We start from the raw sequence: 22,147 nt of genomic DNA on the forward strand, positions 1-22,147 counted from the left end.
AGGATTTCGTTGACTATTCTCGCTGTTAATCCCTGGGATGACCAGAAAGGATTTGAGAATAGTGAGGAAGAAAGGTCAGTACCTTTAAGCCGTTATATTTTATAAAATTCTTCGTGGGAAAGTTCGACGCCGGGGAATCGAAGGACAACGACGTGGAAGAGAATTTAAATCGCCTTAAAAAGTCTCTCCTTTTAAAAGGACTGTGAGCTTTTGAACTTTCGGCATACCACTTTAAAGAACTGTTTACTTTCGGCATACCGTTTTAAAGAACTTTTTTTTTCAATACCGCTTTAAAAACTGTTTGAACATGCAGCGCTATTAAGAACTGTGAATGTGTCGCACAGCAGCTGAGTTCCGGTTACGTTTGGGTTTGTTTACTTTTGAGGGGGTTTGTTTCAGTGTTTAATAAACGTGTTATTTGTTATAAAAACCCTTGCCTAACTCATCTATATTTATTGTTGCCTGAATACGTAACAGTAGATAGAGACTTTTTCCATGATAGAAATATCTCATTGGTCATTCATTTAAAGTGAGAAGGGGCAAGTTCAAATTGCAGTGCAAGTTTTATTTTACACCAAGTGGTGGGTGCCAGGAATGCACTGCCGGGGTAGCAATAAAGGCTTTTAGACAGGCACAAAGCAGGCCATGGCCTCTTCTCGCTACTGCCATTGGGCAGAAGGTACAAAAGACCTAGGATCCACACTACCGGGTTCAGGTACAGTTACTACCCTACAACCACCATCAGCATAGATAACCTCATTCACCACTACTTTGAATCGATTCTGTAATCTATTGACTCACTTTCAAGGACTCTTTACAACTCAAGTTCTCAATAATATTTTTATTTGCAGAGTTTGTCTTTTGCACATTGGTGTTTGTCAGTGTATATATATGGATTTTTTTGTAAAATTTATTGTATTTCTCTTTTCATAAAATTCTATTGTATTTTCCCCCTGTAAATGCCTGCAAGAAAGTGAATCCTCTCCGTGTATAATAACAGCTGCCATTTAGCAATTAAACTGCCAAACCTTCTCTGCACTCTTAAGTACAGGCTACTCCCAGGTAATAAACACATTCTGTTTTCACATCAGCTGTCCATAACTTGGAAAATACTCAAAGGTCACTCAATATTGTGGCAAGACCTCCACACTATTGCAGTGAATGGTATCAAAAGCACATATTCCAGTCTGAAAAATAAAACAATGAAGGTGGAGAAAGAGGGGGAGTTAGTTCTGGACTTCATAGGAATGAGCATGTGTATATACGCTAGGCTGTGGATTTAATATTAAGGGAGCCCACTTGCATGGATGTGAGTGCATCAGTCAGGTGTTCATAACCTGGGGACAGCTTGTACATCCTTACTCAACTAGAGAGATCAGACACATTTTCAGATGCAGTCTCACCTGTGTTCTCTGTAACTAGAATAGAATGCCTTTGCTCTTGTACTCATATCCTCTTCAAGTTCAAGTATATTTATTACCAAAGAATGCATAAATTGCAGTTTGCTTGCTCACAGGTAGCCACAAAGCAAGAAACCTGATAGAACCCGATTTTAAAAAAAGAATAAAAATAAAAGATCAACACTTGATGCGCAAGAGAAAGGAAAAAAATACAAGTCATGCAAACAATTGAAGAGAACAACAGCATTCCAAACCAAAATTGAGTCCTCAGATCCGAACCCTAGAGCATCCCAGAGTAGGCCCAAATGCTCACTTATCAGTTCATCATATTAGAGGGCACGGAGCACAGCAGCCAAGGCAGTCATCATATCCTCAGCACCATGGAGATGACCATCACAGAGAACAAGTGAAATTAGCTCTCGGTCCGACCAACACTCTGACTTTTCAGTCTATCTGGGCCAGCATTTAAATCGATCAAACAATAGACAGTGAATGGCTACGGTGTCCTGGAGCGAGGAGTGAACATCGCGGAGAGCGAGTAAAATTGGCTCTCACCTCCCATCTGGGTCGGCATTTAAATTGGCTAAACAGCACATTGTACCTCACACTAGATCCAAGTGCCCAGCAGCATGCTCCAGGCCCAGATTTCATGGCCCAGCCCAAAGCTGGTCTCAAGCTCTTCAAATCAATTCGGCACCCAGAGCAATCCAACCTCACACCCGGGCCAGTTGTACAAGCATCAAAGTTGAGTCTCCTCTGCCCGGGCCCTGATCTCTCCTTGCAGTGCCCACAGCGATCCAACCTCACTTCCAGGCCAGCTATACAAGCATCGGAACTCCACCTGCATCATACATCCCCCAAACTTGTCTTGCCAGTGCTCGTCCCTTCACTGTTTGCAGTGACAGTTAACCTCATAAAGGTATTTTTAGTGATGTTTTTAATCAGATTTCTTAGCTTTTTACCAGGAAGCTGTTGTGCACATTCAGTGGCACCATCTTAACTGGAAGTATCCATTTGAAGGTCTTGTTAAATATCAATGTGCCATTTTATTACTTGTAGTGTTCTAAGATGTAAAATTGAAGTGCAAGTTCAATAAATTAATGCATTGGTTTTATTTCAACCAAAATATCAATACATGGATCATATTAACTAAAATTTGATACACCTGAATTTAAGATGGCAGCACGCATAGTCACAGTGGTCTCTCTTGAGTCCAATCAAAGCTGTAATTGTTTGTCCTTTACATTTTTTTCATAATGGCAAGATGCTGCTGCATATTAGGAACATCAAGCGCTGCAGGTCTAGCGCATTAGCGTGTTGCTGAACAGCAGTGGAGCTAAACTTATTGCAGACCATGCTGCTGCCTGGTACAGGAAGGTGGCAGACAAATGGTGCAAGTGATTGCCTCAGATGTTTTTCCTGTGATCGCGAGACCCTCTTCGACTTTGGTAATGTAGAATACTTCAGGTCCTGTTCACTGGTTCATTGGCAAGACCAACAGTGGAGGAGCTGCATGCCTCATTGTAGCTCAGACCAGGCCCTCATACCGTGAGGTTGCCTTTTGCAGCAGCCCAGGAGAGGAGACACCAGAGGCGGTATGGCATGGTGACGTCCATGCTTGGTTAGGGGTTGGTCCCACCTGTGGGTGTTGTCCTCCAGTGTTTGCTCGGTGGAAGATGAGCTGGATTGTGTTCATCTGCAGCTGCACTGTAACATGATGATTAGACAGCCGTGGGCCTGTTCTTGCCAACAACAGCCCATGCACCATCAATGTACAGGGCATGATACTCAGGGACTTGGGTGACTGTATGTTTACTGTTATCATAATTGTATTTATTGTATGTGTTTTGTGCTGTGTATGACTATTGGTACTGTGTTTTGCAGCAGAGAAACATTGTTGTGTTTGGCTGTATTCATTGATATTCCATGTATGGTTTGCAAATGGGACTAGCTTAGTTGACTTGGACAAGTTGAGCCGAAGAACCTATTACTGTGCTGTATAACACTATAACTTCATGCTTAGTTAGTTGAACAACTGTTGCAGCTGTATTTTGAGATTCGATGAGCTTACCATCTGTTGATTTCAATGGAAATGAATATCAGCCAATAGTTTAAACAGATTTATGCTAGGGGAGTGTATTTCAAATCTATGGTCAGAATAGTACCAGGAACTCACTAGATTGAGTCAGACTGAAAGTTTCTGAGCTTTTTCTGGTACCAAAGTGCACCAAGCATAGGCCCATTGTCTAGTATCATGTCCATGAAGGCAAACACACCTGACCCATGTGAAAGGAACTATTGGTGTTTTCCTCAAAAAATTTCCTGAAATTAGATTCTTGGAATATCTTCAAAGTTGTTGCTGAAACAGATAAATACCATGGGTATTTAAGGTGGATCATATACCCAACTGTGAAAATCTGTGAGGAAAATACCTGAATTTCTTTTTAGTTTGCACATTATTGTTGTGCCATGATTGCACAGGTCCTGCCCAGGTTACAAATACTTGATGTATGTAGAGTCTGTACTTAAGAACAAGTATCTGGGATACTGGGATGGTTTTCCAACTGCTGCAGAGCTACAGACAACTGTTCTTGACACCATTTGTAACTTTGCCACTTCAGATCCAAGGAGAAAGCATTCTAATTAACACAAGTACATTTTACAAATTCTGTTTAAAGATGTACCATCTGGAATAAGATAAACTCAAGATAAATTTGTTAATATCAGATTTACTATTAAGAAGGGAAAAATTAGATTTTAAATGCTTCACCAGATTATCTGATTCTTTGGGGCAACTCTCTTCTGCAAACTTTTGTTTTACAAGAGAACTCGGTTCATGGCCACATTCCAGACTTGTGAACTGTTCATTCTACGAGCGGGTTCAGGATTAGAACTCTATCGTAACCTGGGATGACCTGTGCCAAAAATGTTCTGGAAAATTTTCCTACCAACACATCCCATATTCCATTTTTGGACAAAGTTCAAAGTTAATTTTTTATTGAAGTACATGTATGTCACCATATACAGCCTTGAGATTCATTGTCTTGCGGGCATAGTCAATAAATCCATAGAATAATAATCATAACAGAATCAATGAAAGACTGCACCCACTTCGACATTCAGCCAGTGTGCAAAAGACAACAAACTATGCAAATACAAAAAGAAATAAAAGAATATATCAAAAACATGAGATGAAGACTCATTGAAAGTGAGTCCATACATTGTGGGAACATTTCAATGATGGGGCATGTGATGTTGAGTGGTTAACCCTTTTGGTTCAAGAGTCTGATGGTTGACGGATGATAAATGTTACTGAACCTGGTAGTGTGAGTCCTGAGGCTCCTGTACCACCTTCCTGATGGCAGCAGGGAGAAGAGAACATGTCCAATTCCTGATAGAAAAGAATCTGAAGAATGATTGGTAAATTATTCATTTGATCTTATGAATTCAATTGACTTCAAAATTCAAAGTAAATTTATCATCAAAGTACATATATGTCAACTTGTACAACCATGAGATCCATTTTCTTGTGGGTGTTCACTATACGTAGGAGAAATGCAATAGAATCAATGAAAGACCGCACCCAACAGGAAGGGCAAGCAACTGATGTGTAAAAGATAACAAACCATGCAAATACAGAAAGAAATAAAAGCATATATTAATAAACAAATAGAAATAAATATCGACAACCTGAGAGGAAGAGTCATTGAAAGTGAGTTTGTAGGTTATGGGAACAGTTCAGTGAAGAGATGAATGAGTTTGAGTGAAGTTATCCCCTCTGGTCCAAGAGCCTGATGATTGAGGGGTACTAATTGTTCCTGAATCTGATGGTGTGTATCCTGAGGCTCCTGTGCCTCCTTCCTGATGGCAGCAGTAAGAAGAGAGCATGTTCTGGGTGGTGGGCTCTCGATGCTGCTTTCCTGCAACAGAGCTCCATAAGATGTACTCAGTGGTGGTGGGGAGGGCTTTACCCATGATGGACTGGGCTGTATCCACTACATTTTGTAGGCTATTCCATTCAAGATCTTTAGTGTTTCTATACCAAGCTGTGATGCAGGAAGTCAGTATACTCTCAACTACACATAATAGTTTATCAAAGCTTTGGATGTCATGCCGAATCTTCGCAAACTTCTTAAAAAAAAAGTAGAGGCGCTGCTGTGCTTTTTTTCATAATGTCACTTATGTGCTGGACCTTGGATAGAGCCTCTGAAATTATAACACCAAGGAATTTAAAGTTCCTGACCCTCTTCAGCTGTGATCTCCCAGTGAAGACTGGCTCATAGACCTCCAGTTTCTTCCTCCTAAAGCCAATATCATCTACTTGGTCTTGATGACATTGAGTGAGAGGTTGTCGTTACGGCACCACTCAGCCAAATTTTAAATTTCCCTCCTAAATGCTGATTCGTCACCATCTTTGATTCGGCCAACGACAGTGGTATCATCAGCAAACTTAAATATGGAATTAATGCTGTGTTTAGCCTCGTAGTCATAAGTATAAAATGAGTAGAACAGGAGGCTAAGCACACAGCCTCGTGGTGCACCTGTGCTGATGGTGATTGTGGAGGAGATGTTGTTGCCAATGCAGGTGTTGAGTGAAGTGCCAATGAAGTGGCATCTGCTGTTGACTTGTAATGACAGTAGACAAATTGGAGCGGATTCAAGCTGTTTTTCAGGCAAGAGTTGATATGTTTCATCACCTACCTCTCAAAGCACTTCATCACAGTGGATGTAAGTGCTACTGGATGATAGTCACTGAGACAAGAAAGAGTGAAGAGTGAAGATGATAGTGCTTCAGATAAATAAGAAAACTGCTGTGGGTTTAGAAGACATTTTAGGTGGGAGTTCAAGAGAAATATGGACCTATATCATGAAGTATCTGAAAGACTGGTTTATTATATAGAATTTAGGGAATGCAATTCTTTTCATTCCTCCTGTTTATCAAATGATCCACACTGCAGTCTAGTAGGTGGCGGTAATGCACCTTAAAGCTGGTTTGCCAACTGCCATAAAACAAGAAGAAGAAGAAGAAGAAGAAGCCATTGAGGCAGGTTACCATGTTCTTCTTAGGCACCAGTATAATTGAAGCCTGCTTGAAGCAACTGGATACCTCTCACTACCGAAGCAGAGGTTAAAGATACCAGTGAACGCTCCAACCATTTGATCAGCTCAGGTCTTTAGTACTCAGCTAGGTGCCCCATCTGGGCCGAATGTTTTCCATGGATTAACCTTCCTGAAGAATGATCTTGCATCAGTCTCAGAGACTGAAATCACAGGGTCATTGGGGGCTGTGGGCGTTTGTGAAGATGCCTCAATGTTTTGATGGTCAAAGTGAACATAAAAGGCAGTAATGTCATCCAGGAACGAAACCTTATTGTCACCAATGTCACTTGTTTTCATTTTGTAGAGGTGGTAGCATTCAAGCCCTATCGCAGCTCTTCAGTGATTCAAGTTTTGTCCGGAATTCACACTTAGCATGTGAGATGAATTTCTGGAGATCATATCTGGATGTCTTGTATTTTACTTGGTCACTGGACCTGAACATCATTGATCTGGCCCTCAGCCAATTGCAGATCTCATGGTACGTTCAGGGCTAATTGTTAGGGAAGATTCTGAATGAATTTTTTAGGACACATTCATCTACAACTGTTTTTAAAATGTCTGTGACTTTGGCCTAAATCTTCCCAAAGTCTATGTCATTGTTGTCACATTAGTAAGTTATTCAATGCACCACCTGAGAGAGGTACTCACACCTTGGGTGAAGTTACCTTGAGCATTTTTGGTGCATTTCTGGTGTAACAAATACACAAATGGTAAGCTCTATGTTTCTTGATATTAATTGAAACATGATAGAACATTAATTCCTTTATTTACAGTGTTCATGTGTTCTTGCCATTTCAAATTCTTTCATTTTACTGGAGGATTGTTAGTTAATTCATATGGAAATTTACTCCCTTTCAAATCAGGCATAATGCTCCTTTTTCATTATAAAATTGGGAGGTGGGTGGATGTCAAAATAGGACTTGCTTGTGTTGCATTGCTCGCTCAATTTCCAAGTCTTCCATTGTGTGTAGGATGAGCATGATATAATATGATAACTGTGGTGAAATGTGCAAAGTATCTGTAGTCTAATATTCAAAAAAATCTTCTGATCTTGACTTTAAACTCTAATAGGAAATGACTAGTAAGAAAACTAATAGCATATTGAAATACAATGTGCCACACTAACATCTTTAAACAGTTTTTAATAATGATCATTCATTCAGTCATTTCAGTAATGACAGTATGTAAGGAAAAACAATTAATGTATTTACTTTCCAAATTGTCACTGGACAATATCTCTGCATAAGAGTACAGGATTCAGATACAGGTAATTAAGTATGAATTTTTGACAGCATAATTGCATATTACTCTTTCCTTCATGTTCTTCAGTATGCATGTATAGATATCACAGCTTCATTTGCTATTTATCAGAAGAATTGACTAGAAGACCTATAGCAAAGCTACAGGTTACAGATGAAAGAGAATAGATTATATTTTTAAATGAACAGTACAGAGGCTATTGAGTTCTAAAGGTTTTGAGAGACATGCTTTATAAGCTCAGGTACAGAAACTAGAATTTATAAACAAAACGAAATTCAAATTCTTTCCATGCAGTCAATTATGCATAATTCCTAGATGTAAAATGCTAACATTAAAATAGCTGAGTTAAGCATTGATCGTTTTTGCTTTCTTAATAGACCAAATCCAGCTGGAAAATACCAGTAGTTCTGCAGCATGCATTTCTGACTTGTGATCTGATTCTGTACCAGGTTAGACATAGTAATGATCCTATTCATATCAAATAAAGTTACAACTGCAATGTGCCAAGCACATTGATGTAATCATAAAGAAGGCATGCAACAAACAGCTCTACTTCATTAGGTATTGTGGAAATTTCGATAGATGTATGGTAGAGAGCATTCTGACTGGTTGCATCATAGTCTGGTTGGAGCCTCTAATGTACAGGATCATATATAGCTGCAGGGAGTTGTAGATTTAGCCATCTCTACAACCCTCTCCACCTTCGAGGCCTTCTTCAAGAGGCAGTGCCTCGAAGGCAGCATCATCATCAAGGACGCATACCATCTGGTACATATTCTCTTCACATTGCTACTATATAGAAGGTACAAGAGCCTGAAAATCACACTCAATGATTTGGGAACTGCTTCTTCCCTGTTATCAGATTTCTGAAAGAGTTATGAACCCGTGAACACTACTTTGTCTTTGAACTATTTATTTGTTTTGTAGCTTTCAGTAAATTTTATCTTCCACTGTATTGCTGCTGCAAAACTAGTTTCAATATTAAACCTGATTCTTATTCTGATGCTGAAAAGTAGACAAGAATGAGGTTAAAGTTTGGATTGTTTATTGCAGAGTGTATTTTGGGTCCATTTATTTTAGGATTTTATTGTTTACTTCATACTTTAATAGTATAATTTTAAATGTCAGGAGGTCTTCCAAAAAGCTTGACAGTGTTTGGAGTGGTCTTGAAAGCAAAACTTTGTAAACTTCACTGTTTGTCAAAGGTTTTCACAGCTGCAAGTGATCCAATTAAGTAATTAGTGTTAAAAAACAAAACAGGACAAGCAACACCTGCTAGCAGGAGTCTGACCAACCAAGTCAAGCCAAGTGTGTCATGCTAAAATGAGGAACTAGAAAAGCCATGTGCTGTCAGATTTCCATGTAATTGTTACCACTTCTCTATTCAAAATTTGCTAAGTTTAAAATGCCTATTTGGGTAAGACCATTACTGGCTGAGAAAACCATGTTTACTCATCCCTCACCAATTTCTTTGAGATAACTATGGGTATTGTTGAATCCTTTTGTGAAGAAGTATATAACTTGAATATGAATGAAATAGAGGTCTGACCAAATGAAGTTGCTGGTTTTTCTTCCCTATCTGAATCTGTAAAATTTTCCCAGTTTTGTTGTCACACTTACTGATATCTTGTCTTCTATTTTCAGTTTTTCTGAATTGTATTTAAATTTTCAAACTGCCATAATAGAATTGAATGTCCAGTTCTCTCTAGATTATTATTTCAGTAAATAACCACTACATTAGTCACCATAATTCATTTGTATATGAGGAAATGATATGAGTTGGATAAAGAATTATGTTTTAAAAATTAATTGATAAACTTTATGATTTGTTGGTTTGGTGCAATCAATACACACGGAAAGAATAAAGGGGAAAAAATGGAAAAATCAATCAAATATAATATCACTGGCATATGATATGAAATTAAAAGTAAGTCCAGGATGGAGTATCCTCCACCTATCACCAGAGGATGCATTAACCATCCCACAATTGTTTTCTGTTGCTTAATCTTACATCATTAGTTCTAACTCCGACTTTAAATAGATTTCATCTAAAACAAACTAAAGGTTTAATAAAATATCCAATTAATCCTGTACAGCATTCATGGAAGGTCAACATTTACAGAATGGGATTATTTCTAAGAAAACCAAAAGTCATCTGGGATTTCGTATTTAAATCAATTAAATACTTATTATACCGAAATAAGGATGGCAATAGCTTAAAATGATATTTGAAATTGCTTCAGGTGGTTCACCATATAATACAAAGGGCTTTTATGTCTAATTTATTTTGCAGGTAATCATAATTTTGTGAAACCTTGAGGTCAGTGACCAGCTTTGATCAACGTAAAGATTATTTAGCAGCTGGCATTGGTGAAGATTGTGAAAAAGTAATTGCCTTTAAAACAAAAAAAAATAAAGGAATAAGAGATGTATGAATATAAAACTTATGAAAAATGCCAGTTCAGGCTCCTGAATTGATGTGGATAATTTCACTCATCACAAGTCTGAACTGATTCTACAACCTACAGACTTATTTTAAGGACTCTTTACAACTCACGTTTTCAATTTTTTTTTAATTTGCCTTCATATTTGTGAATGGCCAATGAGTGCTACTCCTGGTTTGCACTATTTACTTATTTTTGTAACTTATTATAGTTTTAATGTCTTGCACTGTACTGCTGACGCAAAACACATTTCACAATATGTTAGCGATACCCAGATCCTGGTTTTAAATAATCCGCAGTACCTCATTACCCTAACACTAGCATATTTTTTTTCCCTCAAATAACAGTCAACTTTATCAGCGTCAGCTCTTGTACAATGGCCCAGTGATACTTCACGTTAGCATTTCTTGCCGATATTGTTTACACTAAAAAAGCAAAGTTACAAAATGGCAAAGAAAAATCAAGATTAGGTTAATGTAAGTGGACTTTGGAATGATCTTATTACTTGATATCTTTGAGGATATAGTACATAAGATTGATTGAGCCCCACAATTAGCCTAAATTATTTTCATAGTGTTACATTTGTTTTAATGAAGTGAGGATGATATAAATTGTTTAGGAGTAGCAGTGCAAGTGATTTTTGGGGTAGTGTGCATTAAGTCTAAAAACACTGGAGTCAAACAACATTAATTCCCTCCTGATCTTACCAGCTCTTTCTTATACAGACAGAAGTGATATACTACATTTCTAGTAGGATTTCTAGTAAATAATTACCCAAATCATGGTGTCATAAGAGTCTTGCATTTGCACTATAAAATGAATCACTCACCAAGTTATAATGTTATTTAATTGAAGAGTTAGTTTTCAGTAATACATAGATTTATTTAGAAAATAAGTCTATTGCACCTTCCATTTAATTGAGAAGCAGAAACTGAAAACATTGGTGCCTTTAACTTCCTGCCCTGTTTGTTTACATTGTCATTCATAACTCAAAACATTTTCATTTTTTAAACTCCAAACTAAGCATGATAAGCATTTACAATTTTTAAAAAAACATTTTACATTCATTATTGTAAAGAGACGGTTATATTTCATTTTGGTGCATTTATTTATTTGAGATCGTTTAATGAAAAGTGGTTTTGTATTCAGTGTGTTAGTCTCAGTTAAGTGGGATATTTTGGTGTCCTAGTGTTTGCCAAGTGATGAATATGAAATATTTATAGCTTCTCAGTATTTCACCAACTCTTACATATAAATGAGAAGTCTCAGAAATTATAGACTTTGACAGTTGTATCAGTTTTAAAAAGTGCATATTTTAACATGCTGTTCCTATGCTTGTGAAACTGAACAAAAGTGAAGTAATATTAACAGTTTTGTTTCATGGATGTTCAGAATTATATATGAAGATGCCCTTGTCGTTGCTAATTATCAAATAACATAACTAAATTAACTAGGTCCAGACGTGCGCACATTTACAACTAAAGCATTGGCCCACACTGTTCTGAAGTCTGAACAGAAAACTGCTATTTTTATGCGGAATTGGTTTATCAGTTACGGATATTGATCATTATAAATTGTACAAGTTTGAATTCCTTACTCCAAGATCAATTACCGTTCACAATAGAGGTGCTAAAATCAATGGAAACTTGCAGCGAACAGCCAATAATGTTTTGAAGTTAGTAAAGACAATAGAGCCTTAGTTATTGGGTATGCTTCATATCCCTCCATTATTCCTATCTTGTCTATCTCTGTCAACCACCATTATGAAAGGAATGTTGTTTTAGGAAGACCTTTCTGGAAAAGTCTCACTACAGAGGTCTCATTCATTTGGCTTGAGTATACAGTGCAGCAGTCTACCCAGTCTATCTCGTCCGTAGTACACAGGGACAGTGAGAGTAACCTGAACAAGTTACTACAGTACATGTCTGTAATAATGTGCAAATCAAGCTGGCTGCTGCATCCTCTCTGATTTTGACCTTCTTAAAAGTTTGATTCTACACTTACTCATGTAAGTGGAGAGCATGCTATCATAATCCTTACTTGTGCCTGTCTCGTAGTTTGTGAAAGGCATTGATTTGCTCACTGAAGGATGTCCTGCACTGGACTGGCTCTTGGACAATGTTCCCTCTATTATTTTTTTACAGCTGTGTGGACCAACTATTGCCTTAAGCAGGAATTTTTTACTTAGCCTGAAAACTGTATGGCACTTTAAAAGTCTTTTTTTTTGTAATATGCATACTATGAATATTTAGAATGAAGATTGAAAGATCACATTTTTTATTTATTTATTAATTTAAAGGTATAATGAAATAATGTACAACAAAGAAAATTTTTCACATTTCATTAACTTTTTCTCATTTGTCTTTCTTACAAATCCATTATCTAAGAACACTGTCCAGATTAATTTTGCATCTGGATGAAAGATGTGTCTTAATCTTCATTAGATCAACCAAATGCTCCACTTCTAGAGTGTTTCTGGATTTACATTTGATTGAATTCATAAGACTGAATCCTTGTTCGCAGTCAGCACCAGAACTTGAAATGTTCCAACAATGTCAGTAAGAATTGACAGTCCTTCAAATTCTTAATTTCTAAGCACATAGATCAGCCTATCAGTGAACATCTTAATTGAACCAGTCTTAACTTTCTCAGAAACGACAAACTTGAAATAACAGTATTGCTGTGATGTTTTTGTGGCAATGCTTTTGTCATAGTTCATAATAGAGGCACCATTTTTTGTCTGTTGTGCCACATTCTCTTTTCCAAATTCAAAATTATATTGACATTGTATAAAAGAAAATTCCAGCTGTGCAACAACAAAGGTGTGGTGTGCAGAAGCGTTTCAGTTACTGTGTGGCCGTGCACCTGTGCAGCTTAGAGGGAGCAGTGCTTTTGGAACCACAGGGTATTTATGTGGCTGTTTTGGATGAGTTTCTGCTCTATGATGACCTTCATTGGTGATGGTAATGCCATTGAATGTCAAGTGTAGGTGGTTAGATTCTTCTCATTGCCATGTATGTTACATGTCATTTTCCAGCCCATGCTGCGTCCTATCTTGGTCTTGCTGCATACGAGCTCTATTTGTTGAGGTTTTGCAAATACAATTAAACATTCTGCAATGCTAACAAACACCTCCACTTCTGACCATAATGGATTATTGATGAAGATGTTTGGGCAAGGGCACTGACCTGAACAACTCGTGCTGCAAAATTCTTGGGTTGCGATGACTAAGTTCCAGCTACAATCATCTTCTATTGTATGATGTAGGACTCCAGTTTTGGAGTGTGTTCCCTTTGATTACCCATTGAGCAGTTTTACCAGAGCACCTTGATGTCAAGGGTAGCAGCTCTCACATCACCTTCAGAATTGGACTCTTTTGGGGATTATTTGAACTAAGGCTGAGATGATGTCTGGAGCCAAATGCTCCTAGCAAAACCGTAACTGGGCATCAATGAGTAGTTTATTTTAAAGGCAGTGCCACTTATTAACACTGTCAACAGTGACTCTAGCAAGCGTACTTAATGTTGGTTTTTTTTTTCCTGCTCATTTGAAATTTGCTTTGTTTTTTTTTACTAGTTGTATGACAAGATCAACACAAAGTCATCGCCACAGATTAGAAATCCACCAAGTGATGCTGTCCAAAGAGCTAAAGAGGTTGGTTATTTAGTTTCGTTCTGACTTGTTATGCATTGGGTTTTATGTCGTATTCAATCTATCAGTTAATGGGCTAATAAATAAAAAGACATCCTGAATAGTAGTATCACCTTACCATATGGATTTTGGTGAAAGCACTTTATCCATTGTTAACTGGAGTAATGTGGATATATTATTGTCAATAACTAATTGCTATGCATGTGGCCAACTGCCTCTGTTAGGAAGTCTGCAATGTACTGTCTTGTGTTTGAATTGCGTCTTTTGTACATTAATATCTGGTGGTGGTAGAGTTATGCCTCTAGCTGCTGGATTGGATGCAATACTGGAGTGTTTTGCTGCTTGTAGCATACGACTGAATAGCTCAAGTGATATGACAGCTGTTGTTTAACACTATAAGAGATAAGAATAGTATCAGGCCATTCAGACCATCGAGACTGCTTCACAATCCATCATGGCTGATTTATTATCCCCCTCAACCCCATTCTCCAGCCTTCTCTCTGTAACCTGAAATCAAGAATCTAAAAACCTCTTTTTTAAATATACTCAATGACTTGGCCTCCACAGCAGCCTGTGGCAATGAATTCCACAGATTTACTACCCTGTGACTAAAGAAATTCCTCCTCATCGCTGTTCTAAATGGACATACCTCTAGTCTGAGGCTGTGCCCTGTGATCCTAGACTAGTTCGCAATAAGAAACGCCCTCCTTAGATCCATTCTATCCAGACCATTCAATATTCAATATGTTTCAATGTGATTCTCCCCCCACCCAGTTTTCTAAACTCCAGTGAGTATAGGGCCAAAGCCATCAAGTGCTCTTCGTATATTAACCCTTTCGATTGCAGAATCATTCTTGAGAACCCCCTCTAGACCATCTCTAATACCAGCACATCTTTTCTTAGATAAAGGACTCAAAACTTCTGACAATACTCCAAGTGTGGACTGACCAATACCTCAGCATTGCAATCTTGCTCTTCTATGCTAGTCCTCATGAAATGAATGCGAACATTGCATTTACCTTTCTTACCACCGACTCAACCTGCAAGTTAATCCTGCATTAGAATTCTTAAGTACCTTTGCACCACTGATTTTTGAATTTTCTCCCCAATTAGAAAATAGTCTTTGCCTTTATTCCTTCTACCAAAGTACATGAATGTACACTTCCCTATACTACAGTACATTCCACCTCCCACTTCTTTGCCCATTCTCCCAGTCTGAGTCCTTATGCAGACTCCCTGCTTCCTCAACACTACTTGCCCCTCCACCAACTTTCATGTTGTTCACAAACCTGGCCATAAAACCATCAATTCTGTCATCCAAATCATTGAATTATAATGTCTAAAGAAGCAGTCCCAATACTGACCCTGCAGAACACCACCAGTCATCGGCAGCCAACCATTTATTGCCACTCTTTGCCTCCTGCCAATCAGCCAAGCTTCGATCCATGCTAGTATTTTTCCTGTCATACTATGGAGTCTTTTGTGCAGCCTCATATTCAGCACCTTGTCAAAGGTCTTCTGAAAATCCATGTAAGCAACATCTACTGACCCTTCTCTGTCTATCTTGCCAGTTATTTCCTCAAAGAATTCCAACAGATTTTTCAGAAAAATTTTACCCTCAGGGAAGCCATGCTAACTTTGGCCTGCTGTATAATGTGCCTCCAAGTACCCTGAAACCTCATCCTTAATAATAGACTCCAACATCTTCCCAATCACTGAAGCCAGGCTAATTGGCCTATAATTTCTTTTCTTCTGCTTTCCTCCCTTAAAGAATGGATTCATAGTTGCAATTTTCAAGTCCTCTGGAACTATTATGGAAACTCGTGATCTTTGAAAGATCATTACTAGTGCCTCCACATTCTCTTCAGCTACATCTTTCAGAACCCTAGAGTGTAATCTGTCTGGTCCAGGTGATTTATCTACCTTCAGACCTTTCATCTTCCCAAGCACCTTCTCCCAAGTAGTAGCAACAACACTCCTGAATTTCTGTCATACTGCTAATGTCTTCCACAATGAAGACTGACACAAGCTACTTAAGTTCCACTGCCATTTCTTTGTTCCCTATTATTACCTCTCTAGTGGTCCAATACCCACTCTCACCTCTCCTTTACTCTTTATATATTTGAAAAAAACTTCTAATATCTTGTTTTATATTATTGGCTCTCTTCTCTTCATATTTCCACTTTTCTCTCCTTATGGCTTTTTTTTAGTTGCCTTCTTTTGGTTTTTAAAAGTTTCCCAATCCTCTAACTTCCCACTAATTTTTACTATATTGTATGCCACCTCCTTTGCTTTATTGCCTCTTCCTCTCTTTAGGATACTTCATGTTTGGGGTTTATTTAACCTGCACCTTCCGAATTGCCCCCAGAAACTCCACCCATTGTTCTGCTAATGTCCCATTCCAGTCAATTTTAGCTAGCTCCTCTCTCATGTCTCTCTGATTCCCTTTTATTCTACAGTAATACTGATACATCTCACCTTATGCTGTCCTTCTCAAATTGCAGGGTGACTTCTGTCATATTTTTTCACTGCTTCCTAAGTCTTCCTTTAAGCAGAAGAAAGAAAATTATAGCTCCCTAATCAAATTTGGTTCATTACATGACACCCAATCCAGAATTGTCTTTCACCTAATCTGCTCAACCACAAGCTATTCTAAAAAGCCATCTTGTAGATATGCTATCTGGAGATCCAGCAGCAACTTGATTTTCTCAATCTACCTGCATATTGAAATCCCCCCATGACTATCATAACATTGTCCTTTTAAATGCTTTTTCTATCTCCCATTGGAATTTGTATCTCACATCCTGGCTACCATTTGGAAGCCTGTAGAGAACTTCCATCAGGGTCTTATTACCCTTACAGTTTCTTAACTCTATCCACAAGGATTCTGTATCTTCCAATCCTATACCACCTCTTGCTAAGGAATTGATTTAATTTTTTTTTTGACCAAGAGAGCCACATCACCCCATCTTCCTACCTACCTGTCCTTTCAATACAAGGTGTATCCTTGGATACTAAGCTCCCAACTATGATCTTCTTTCAGTTACGTCTCAGTCATGTTCACAACATCATACCTGCGAATCTGAAATTGCACAACAAGATTAACTACATTTATCTATATACTCCGTGCATTCAAATATAACAATTGCAATCCTGTATTCATCACTCTTTTTGATTTTGCCCCCATGTTACACTTCAGCCCATCCCACTGACTGCAATTTTGCCCTATTATCTGCCCTTTCTTCCTCACTGCATCTGTTTGTATACCAACTGCCCCAACCTTAGCCCTGTCATTCTGGTTCCCATCCCCCTGCCAAATTAGTTTAAACCCTCCCCAACAGCTCTGGCAAACCTGCCTGTAAGGATGTTGGACCCTTCAGGTTCAGGTGTAACCCTTTTTTGTTCAGATCATATCTTCCCCAGAAGAGATCCCCATGATCCAGAAATTTGTAATGCCGCCCCCTGTACCAATTCCCCAGTACACATTCATCTGCCAAATCATTCTATTCTTACCTTCATGGGAACATGGCACAAGTATTAATCCAGAGATTCCTACCCTGGAGGTCGGGCTTTTCAGTTTTCTACATAGCTCCCTTTTTTCACTTTTAAGGACCTCCTCCAATTTCCTACCTATGTCATTAGTACCGATATGTACCACGACTTCTGACTGTTAATCCTCTCCCTTTAGAATGCTGCAGACTCGATCTGAGAGATCCCTGATCTTGCCACGTGGGAGGCAAAATACTATCTGGGTGTCTTTATCACGTCCTCAGAATCCCCTGTCTACTGCTCTATCTATGGAATCCCCTATCACTACTGCACTCCTCCCAACTCCCTCCACACCTTCCCTTGTGAGCCACAGACCAGACTCAGTGTCAGAGACCTGCTCGCTGTGCCTTCTCCCTGGTAGGTCACCCCCCACCTCCCCCAACAGTATCCAATGCAATAAACTTATTATTGAGGGAAACAGCTACAGGGTACTCTGCACTCACTACCTATTCAATTTTTCTCTCCTAGCAGTCATCCAGGTACCTGCCTCCTGCAACTTGGGAGTGGCTACTTCCCTGTAGCTCCAGTTCCTTAACATGGTTCTAAGGAGCTGCATTTGTGCAGATGTGGTTATTATGGAGACTAGAGTCTCCTAAAGTTCCCACATCTCACACAAGAAACATACCACTAACTCTGGACCTATTCTCAGTGCATCAGCTATGTACTAACAGGAAAAAAACTTAATAGAAACTTACTTAGAACCTCTGCCTGTGCTTGCCCAAGCCAGCTGAGTCAAGGCCTGACCACTCTAACACTGGCCAACCCCAACAATAGCCATTCTGCTTACACCTTTTTTTCCTTTGGCTCAAATCAGACTAACTCACAATGAGATTTGAAGTTTTCAAAAGCTTTCTACCCTGCAAAATGTTGCTCTGTCACTCACTACTTAACTGACTCACTCCAGACAAGCCTTGCAGTTTTCAAATGGGTCCCGCCCTGCAAGAGCAGTATATGTCAGTGATTCCCAACAGGGACGATTACATGTCCGAAGGGGGCATTAGGGGAAATAGAAGTCGTCAGGGGGGGGGAGCGTTTATTATACGGAGGTGGGGGAGGGATGTGGTAAGTGGCACCCTAATTGAGGCACAAGACCTGACTAACTATTAGTAGAGCCGGCACTTCCAAAAAAAAAGGATGAGGCACCGGAACACAGGAAGACCCATAGCTCTACAGGCAGTGAAATAGAGCCAATCAGTGAATCTGCCAACTTGAGGATTCCACTTGTGTTCAAAGAAACCTCAGTTTCATATGTGCGATCAAGAACCATCTTTGGAGATTGAGATCTTTTGTGATTGGTCATTTGTGTGAACTGGAATAGTATAAAGTTAGCTTGCCGAGCATCAGCTCTATCCCGACTAATGTTCAGATTCCAGTCGAAATCCTATTCAATGTAATTTTCACTGTTGTGGTCGTCTTCATCTTCACCTGTTCCCTTGCGTGCTGCTACCATTGTTCCATCCGTGTCAAGTTGCTGCCATCCTCAACATCCAATAGGCCTTCCCAGTTTGTGTTAATTTTTATTTTAACTTAGCCCCATTGATGATGGATAAATACATATGGCGCGATCTATATGAGTCTGAAGATAGTGAATCCAGGAAAGCTAAAAATTATCTTGGTAGTGGTCTCATTGCTTTTTATAACATTTCCAAAATGATAGCATAGTGTGGGAAATCTCATACAATTAGTGAAATAATGCCTGCTGTATAAGAAGTGCTAACCATTGTTCACAAAATGGATCCAGTATCTTAAAATCAATTCCACTAAGTAATAACTCTGTAATTTGTCATATTAACAAAATGAGTGAAGGCATTGAATATCAACTTCGCACAGAGCTACAGAAAACAGAATTTGGGATACAACTGTATGAGTCAACTGTGTGAGACAATGGGGCATTGCTAATGGCATATGTATGGTTTCTCAAATATGGAAAAGTTTATTAAGACATTCTCTTTTGCAAAACATTAAAAACAAATATCAACGTAGAATCAATCTATGACAAGCTCAAAGTGTATATTGAGGATAAAAGATTAGGAGCGTCATTTCTTGTGCAGCAGATGGAGCACCTCATATGACAGGTCAGCGTGCTGGTTTAGTGGCATTTATGAAAAAAGAAATTCCAAGTCTGTTTGCAATTCGTTGTGTAATTCATCATCAACATCTCACAGCTAAACACCTCAGCCACCGACTTTTTTCAAGCATGACTCTTGTATTATCTGCTATGAACAAAATTAAAGCTTATCCATTAAATACCAGAATATTTCGCTAGTTATGCCAAAATAACATAGAAACATAGAAAACCTACAGCACAATATAGGCCCTTCGGCCCACAAAGTTGTGCCGAACCTTAGAAATTACTAGGCTTACCTATAGCCCTCTATTTTACTAAGCTCCATGTACCTATCCAAAAGTCTCTTAAAAGACCCTATCTATTCCACCTCCACCACTATTGCTGGCAGCCCATTCCACGCACTCCCCACTCTCTGAGTAAAAAACTTACCCCTGACATCTCCTCTGTACCTACTCCCCAGCACCTTAAACCTTTGTCGTCTTGTGGCAAACATTTCAGCCCTAGGAAAAAACCTCTGACTATCCACACGATCAATGCCTCTCATCATCTTGTACACCTCTATCAGGTCACCTCTCATCCTCCATTGCTCCAAGGAGAAAAGGCCAAGTTCACTCAACCTATTCTCATAAGGCATGCTCCCCAATCCAGGCAACATCCTTGTAAATCTCCTCTGCATCCTTTCTATTGCTTCCACATCCTTCCTGTAGTGAGGTGACCAGAACTGAGCACAGTTCTCCAAGTGGGGTCTGACCAGGGTCCTATATAGCTGCAACGTTACCTCTCGGCTCCTAAACTCAAACCCACGATTGATGAAGGCCAATGCATCGTACACCTTCTTAACCACAGAGTTAACTTACACAGCAGCCTTGATTGTCCTATGGACTTGGACCCCAAGATCCCTCTGATCCTCCACACTGCCAAGAGCCTTACCATTATAACTATTTTCTGTCATCATATTTAACCTACCAAAATGAACCACCTCACACTTATCTGGGTTGAACTCCATCTGCCACTTCTCAGCCAGTTTTGCATCCTATTAATGTCCCACTGTAACCTCTGTCTGACAGCCCACCACACTATCCACAACACCTCCAACCTTAGTGTCATCAGGAAACTTATAACCCATCCCTCCACTTCCTCATCCAGGTCATTTATAAAAATCATGAAAAGTAAGGGTCCCAGAACAGATCTCTGAGCAGACCACTGGACACTGACCTCCATGCAGAATATGACCCGTCTACAACCACTCTTTGCCTTCTGTGGGCAAGCCAGTTCTGGATCCACAAAGCAATGTCCCCTTGGATCCCATGACTCCTTTCTTTCTCAATAAGCCTTGCATGGGGTACCTTATCAAATGCCTTGCTGAAATCCATATACACTACATCTACTACTCCTCATCCATCAATGTGTTTAGTCACATCCTCAAAAAATTCAACCAGGCTCCTAAGGCAGGACCTGCCCTTGACAAAGCCATGCTGACTATTCCTAATCAAATTATACCTCTCCAAATGTTCATATATCCTGTCTCTCAGGATCTTCTCCATCAACTTACCAACCATTGAGGTAAGACTCACTGGTTTATAGTTTTCTGGGCTATCTCTACTCCCTTTCTTGAATAAAGGAATAATATCCGCAATCCTCCAGAACCTCTCCCGTCCCCATTGATGATACAAGGATCATCGCCAGAGGCTCAGCATTCTCCTCCCGCGCCTCCCACAGTAGCCTGGGGTACATTTCATCCAGTCCCGGTGACCTATCCAACTTGATGCTTTCCAAAAGCTCCAGCACATCCTGAAGGAGGCAACAAAAAACCCAAGAGTACAGCAAAACACCTGCAAAAATCTCTAGAACTTGCTAAAGTCTCTGTTCATGTGCCCACTATAAGAAAAACATTGAACTTAGAATGGTGTTCATGGAAGGACTTCATAGAGGAAACCACTGCTCTCCAAAGAAAAAACATTGCTGCAGTCTCAAGTTTGCAGAAGACAACATGGATGTTCCAGAATGCTTCTGGGACTATGTTCTGTGACAGATGAGACAGAAGTTGAACTTTTTGGCAGAAATGCACACCACTGTGTTTGGAGGAAAAAGGGCACTGCACACCAATACTAAAACCTCGTCCCAACCGTGAAGCATGGTGAAAGAAGCATCATGGTTTCGGGCTGCCGAAGGGTCTCGGCCCAAAATGTTGACTGTAATTTTTTTCCATAGATGCTGTCTGGCTTGCTGAGTTCCTCCAGCATTCTGTGTGTATTGCATGGCTTAGGGCTGGTTTGCTACCTCAGGGCCTGGACAGGTTGCAATTGTTGAGGGAAAACCATGACTTCAAAATTGTATCAAGTACAATTGTTGGTGTGTTATTAGTAGAGGTAGAGGTTTGTTACTCTATTTTATGAGTAACTAATGCAGAAAACCAGGCAATTTCAAAGGGTTCACAAAATTTTCTTGCAACTGTAAGTCTTTTTTTAAATCGCATTTTGAAGTAGCTGATAAATTCTTGCCATTAATATCTGTTAGAACACAACTGCTAAACTTACCCAGGCAAGGAGTCAGTAGTCTAATACTCTTCAAGCTGGCAAAGAGGAGATGCAGTAATGATTTTAACAGGTTGAGATTATTATCAGTATCGGCAGCCCTGGCGAGGAAGTGCAGCAGCTTTCAAAAGGGGCAAATTA

The 22,147-nt window shown here is 39.3% G+C and overlaps 1 protein-coding gene across 12 annotated transcripts in view; it reads left to right on the forward strand.

Moving 5' to 3' along the window:
* caska (calcium/calmodulin-dependent serine protein kinase a) overlaps positions 1–22,147 on the forward strand; it is a 462,337-nt gene that overhangs the window by 352,746 nt on the left and 87,444 nt on the right. For all 12 annotated transcript variants that reach the window (XM_073045522.1, XM_073045523.1, XM_073045524.1 and 9 more), the window contains one exon: positions 13,781–13,858. In XM_073045522.1, the coding sequence (XP_072901623.1) occupies positions 13,781–13,858 (78 nt within the window). The remainder of the gene's footprint in view (positions 1–13,780; positions 13,859–22,147) is intronic.

The sequence above is a fragment of the Hemitrygon akajei genome, chromosome 5 (assembly GCF_048418815.1).
Source record: "Hemitrygon akajei chromosome 5, sHemAka1.3, whole genome shotgun sequence".
NCBI lineage: Eukaryota > Metazoa > Chordata > Chondrichthyes > Myliobatiformes > Dasyatidae > Hemitrygon > Hemitrygon akajei.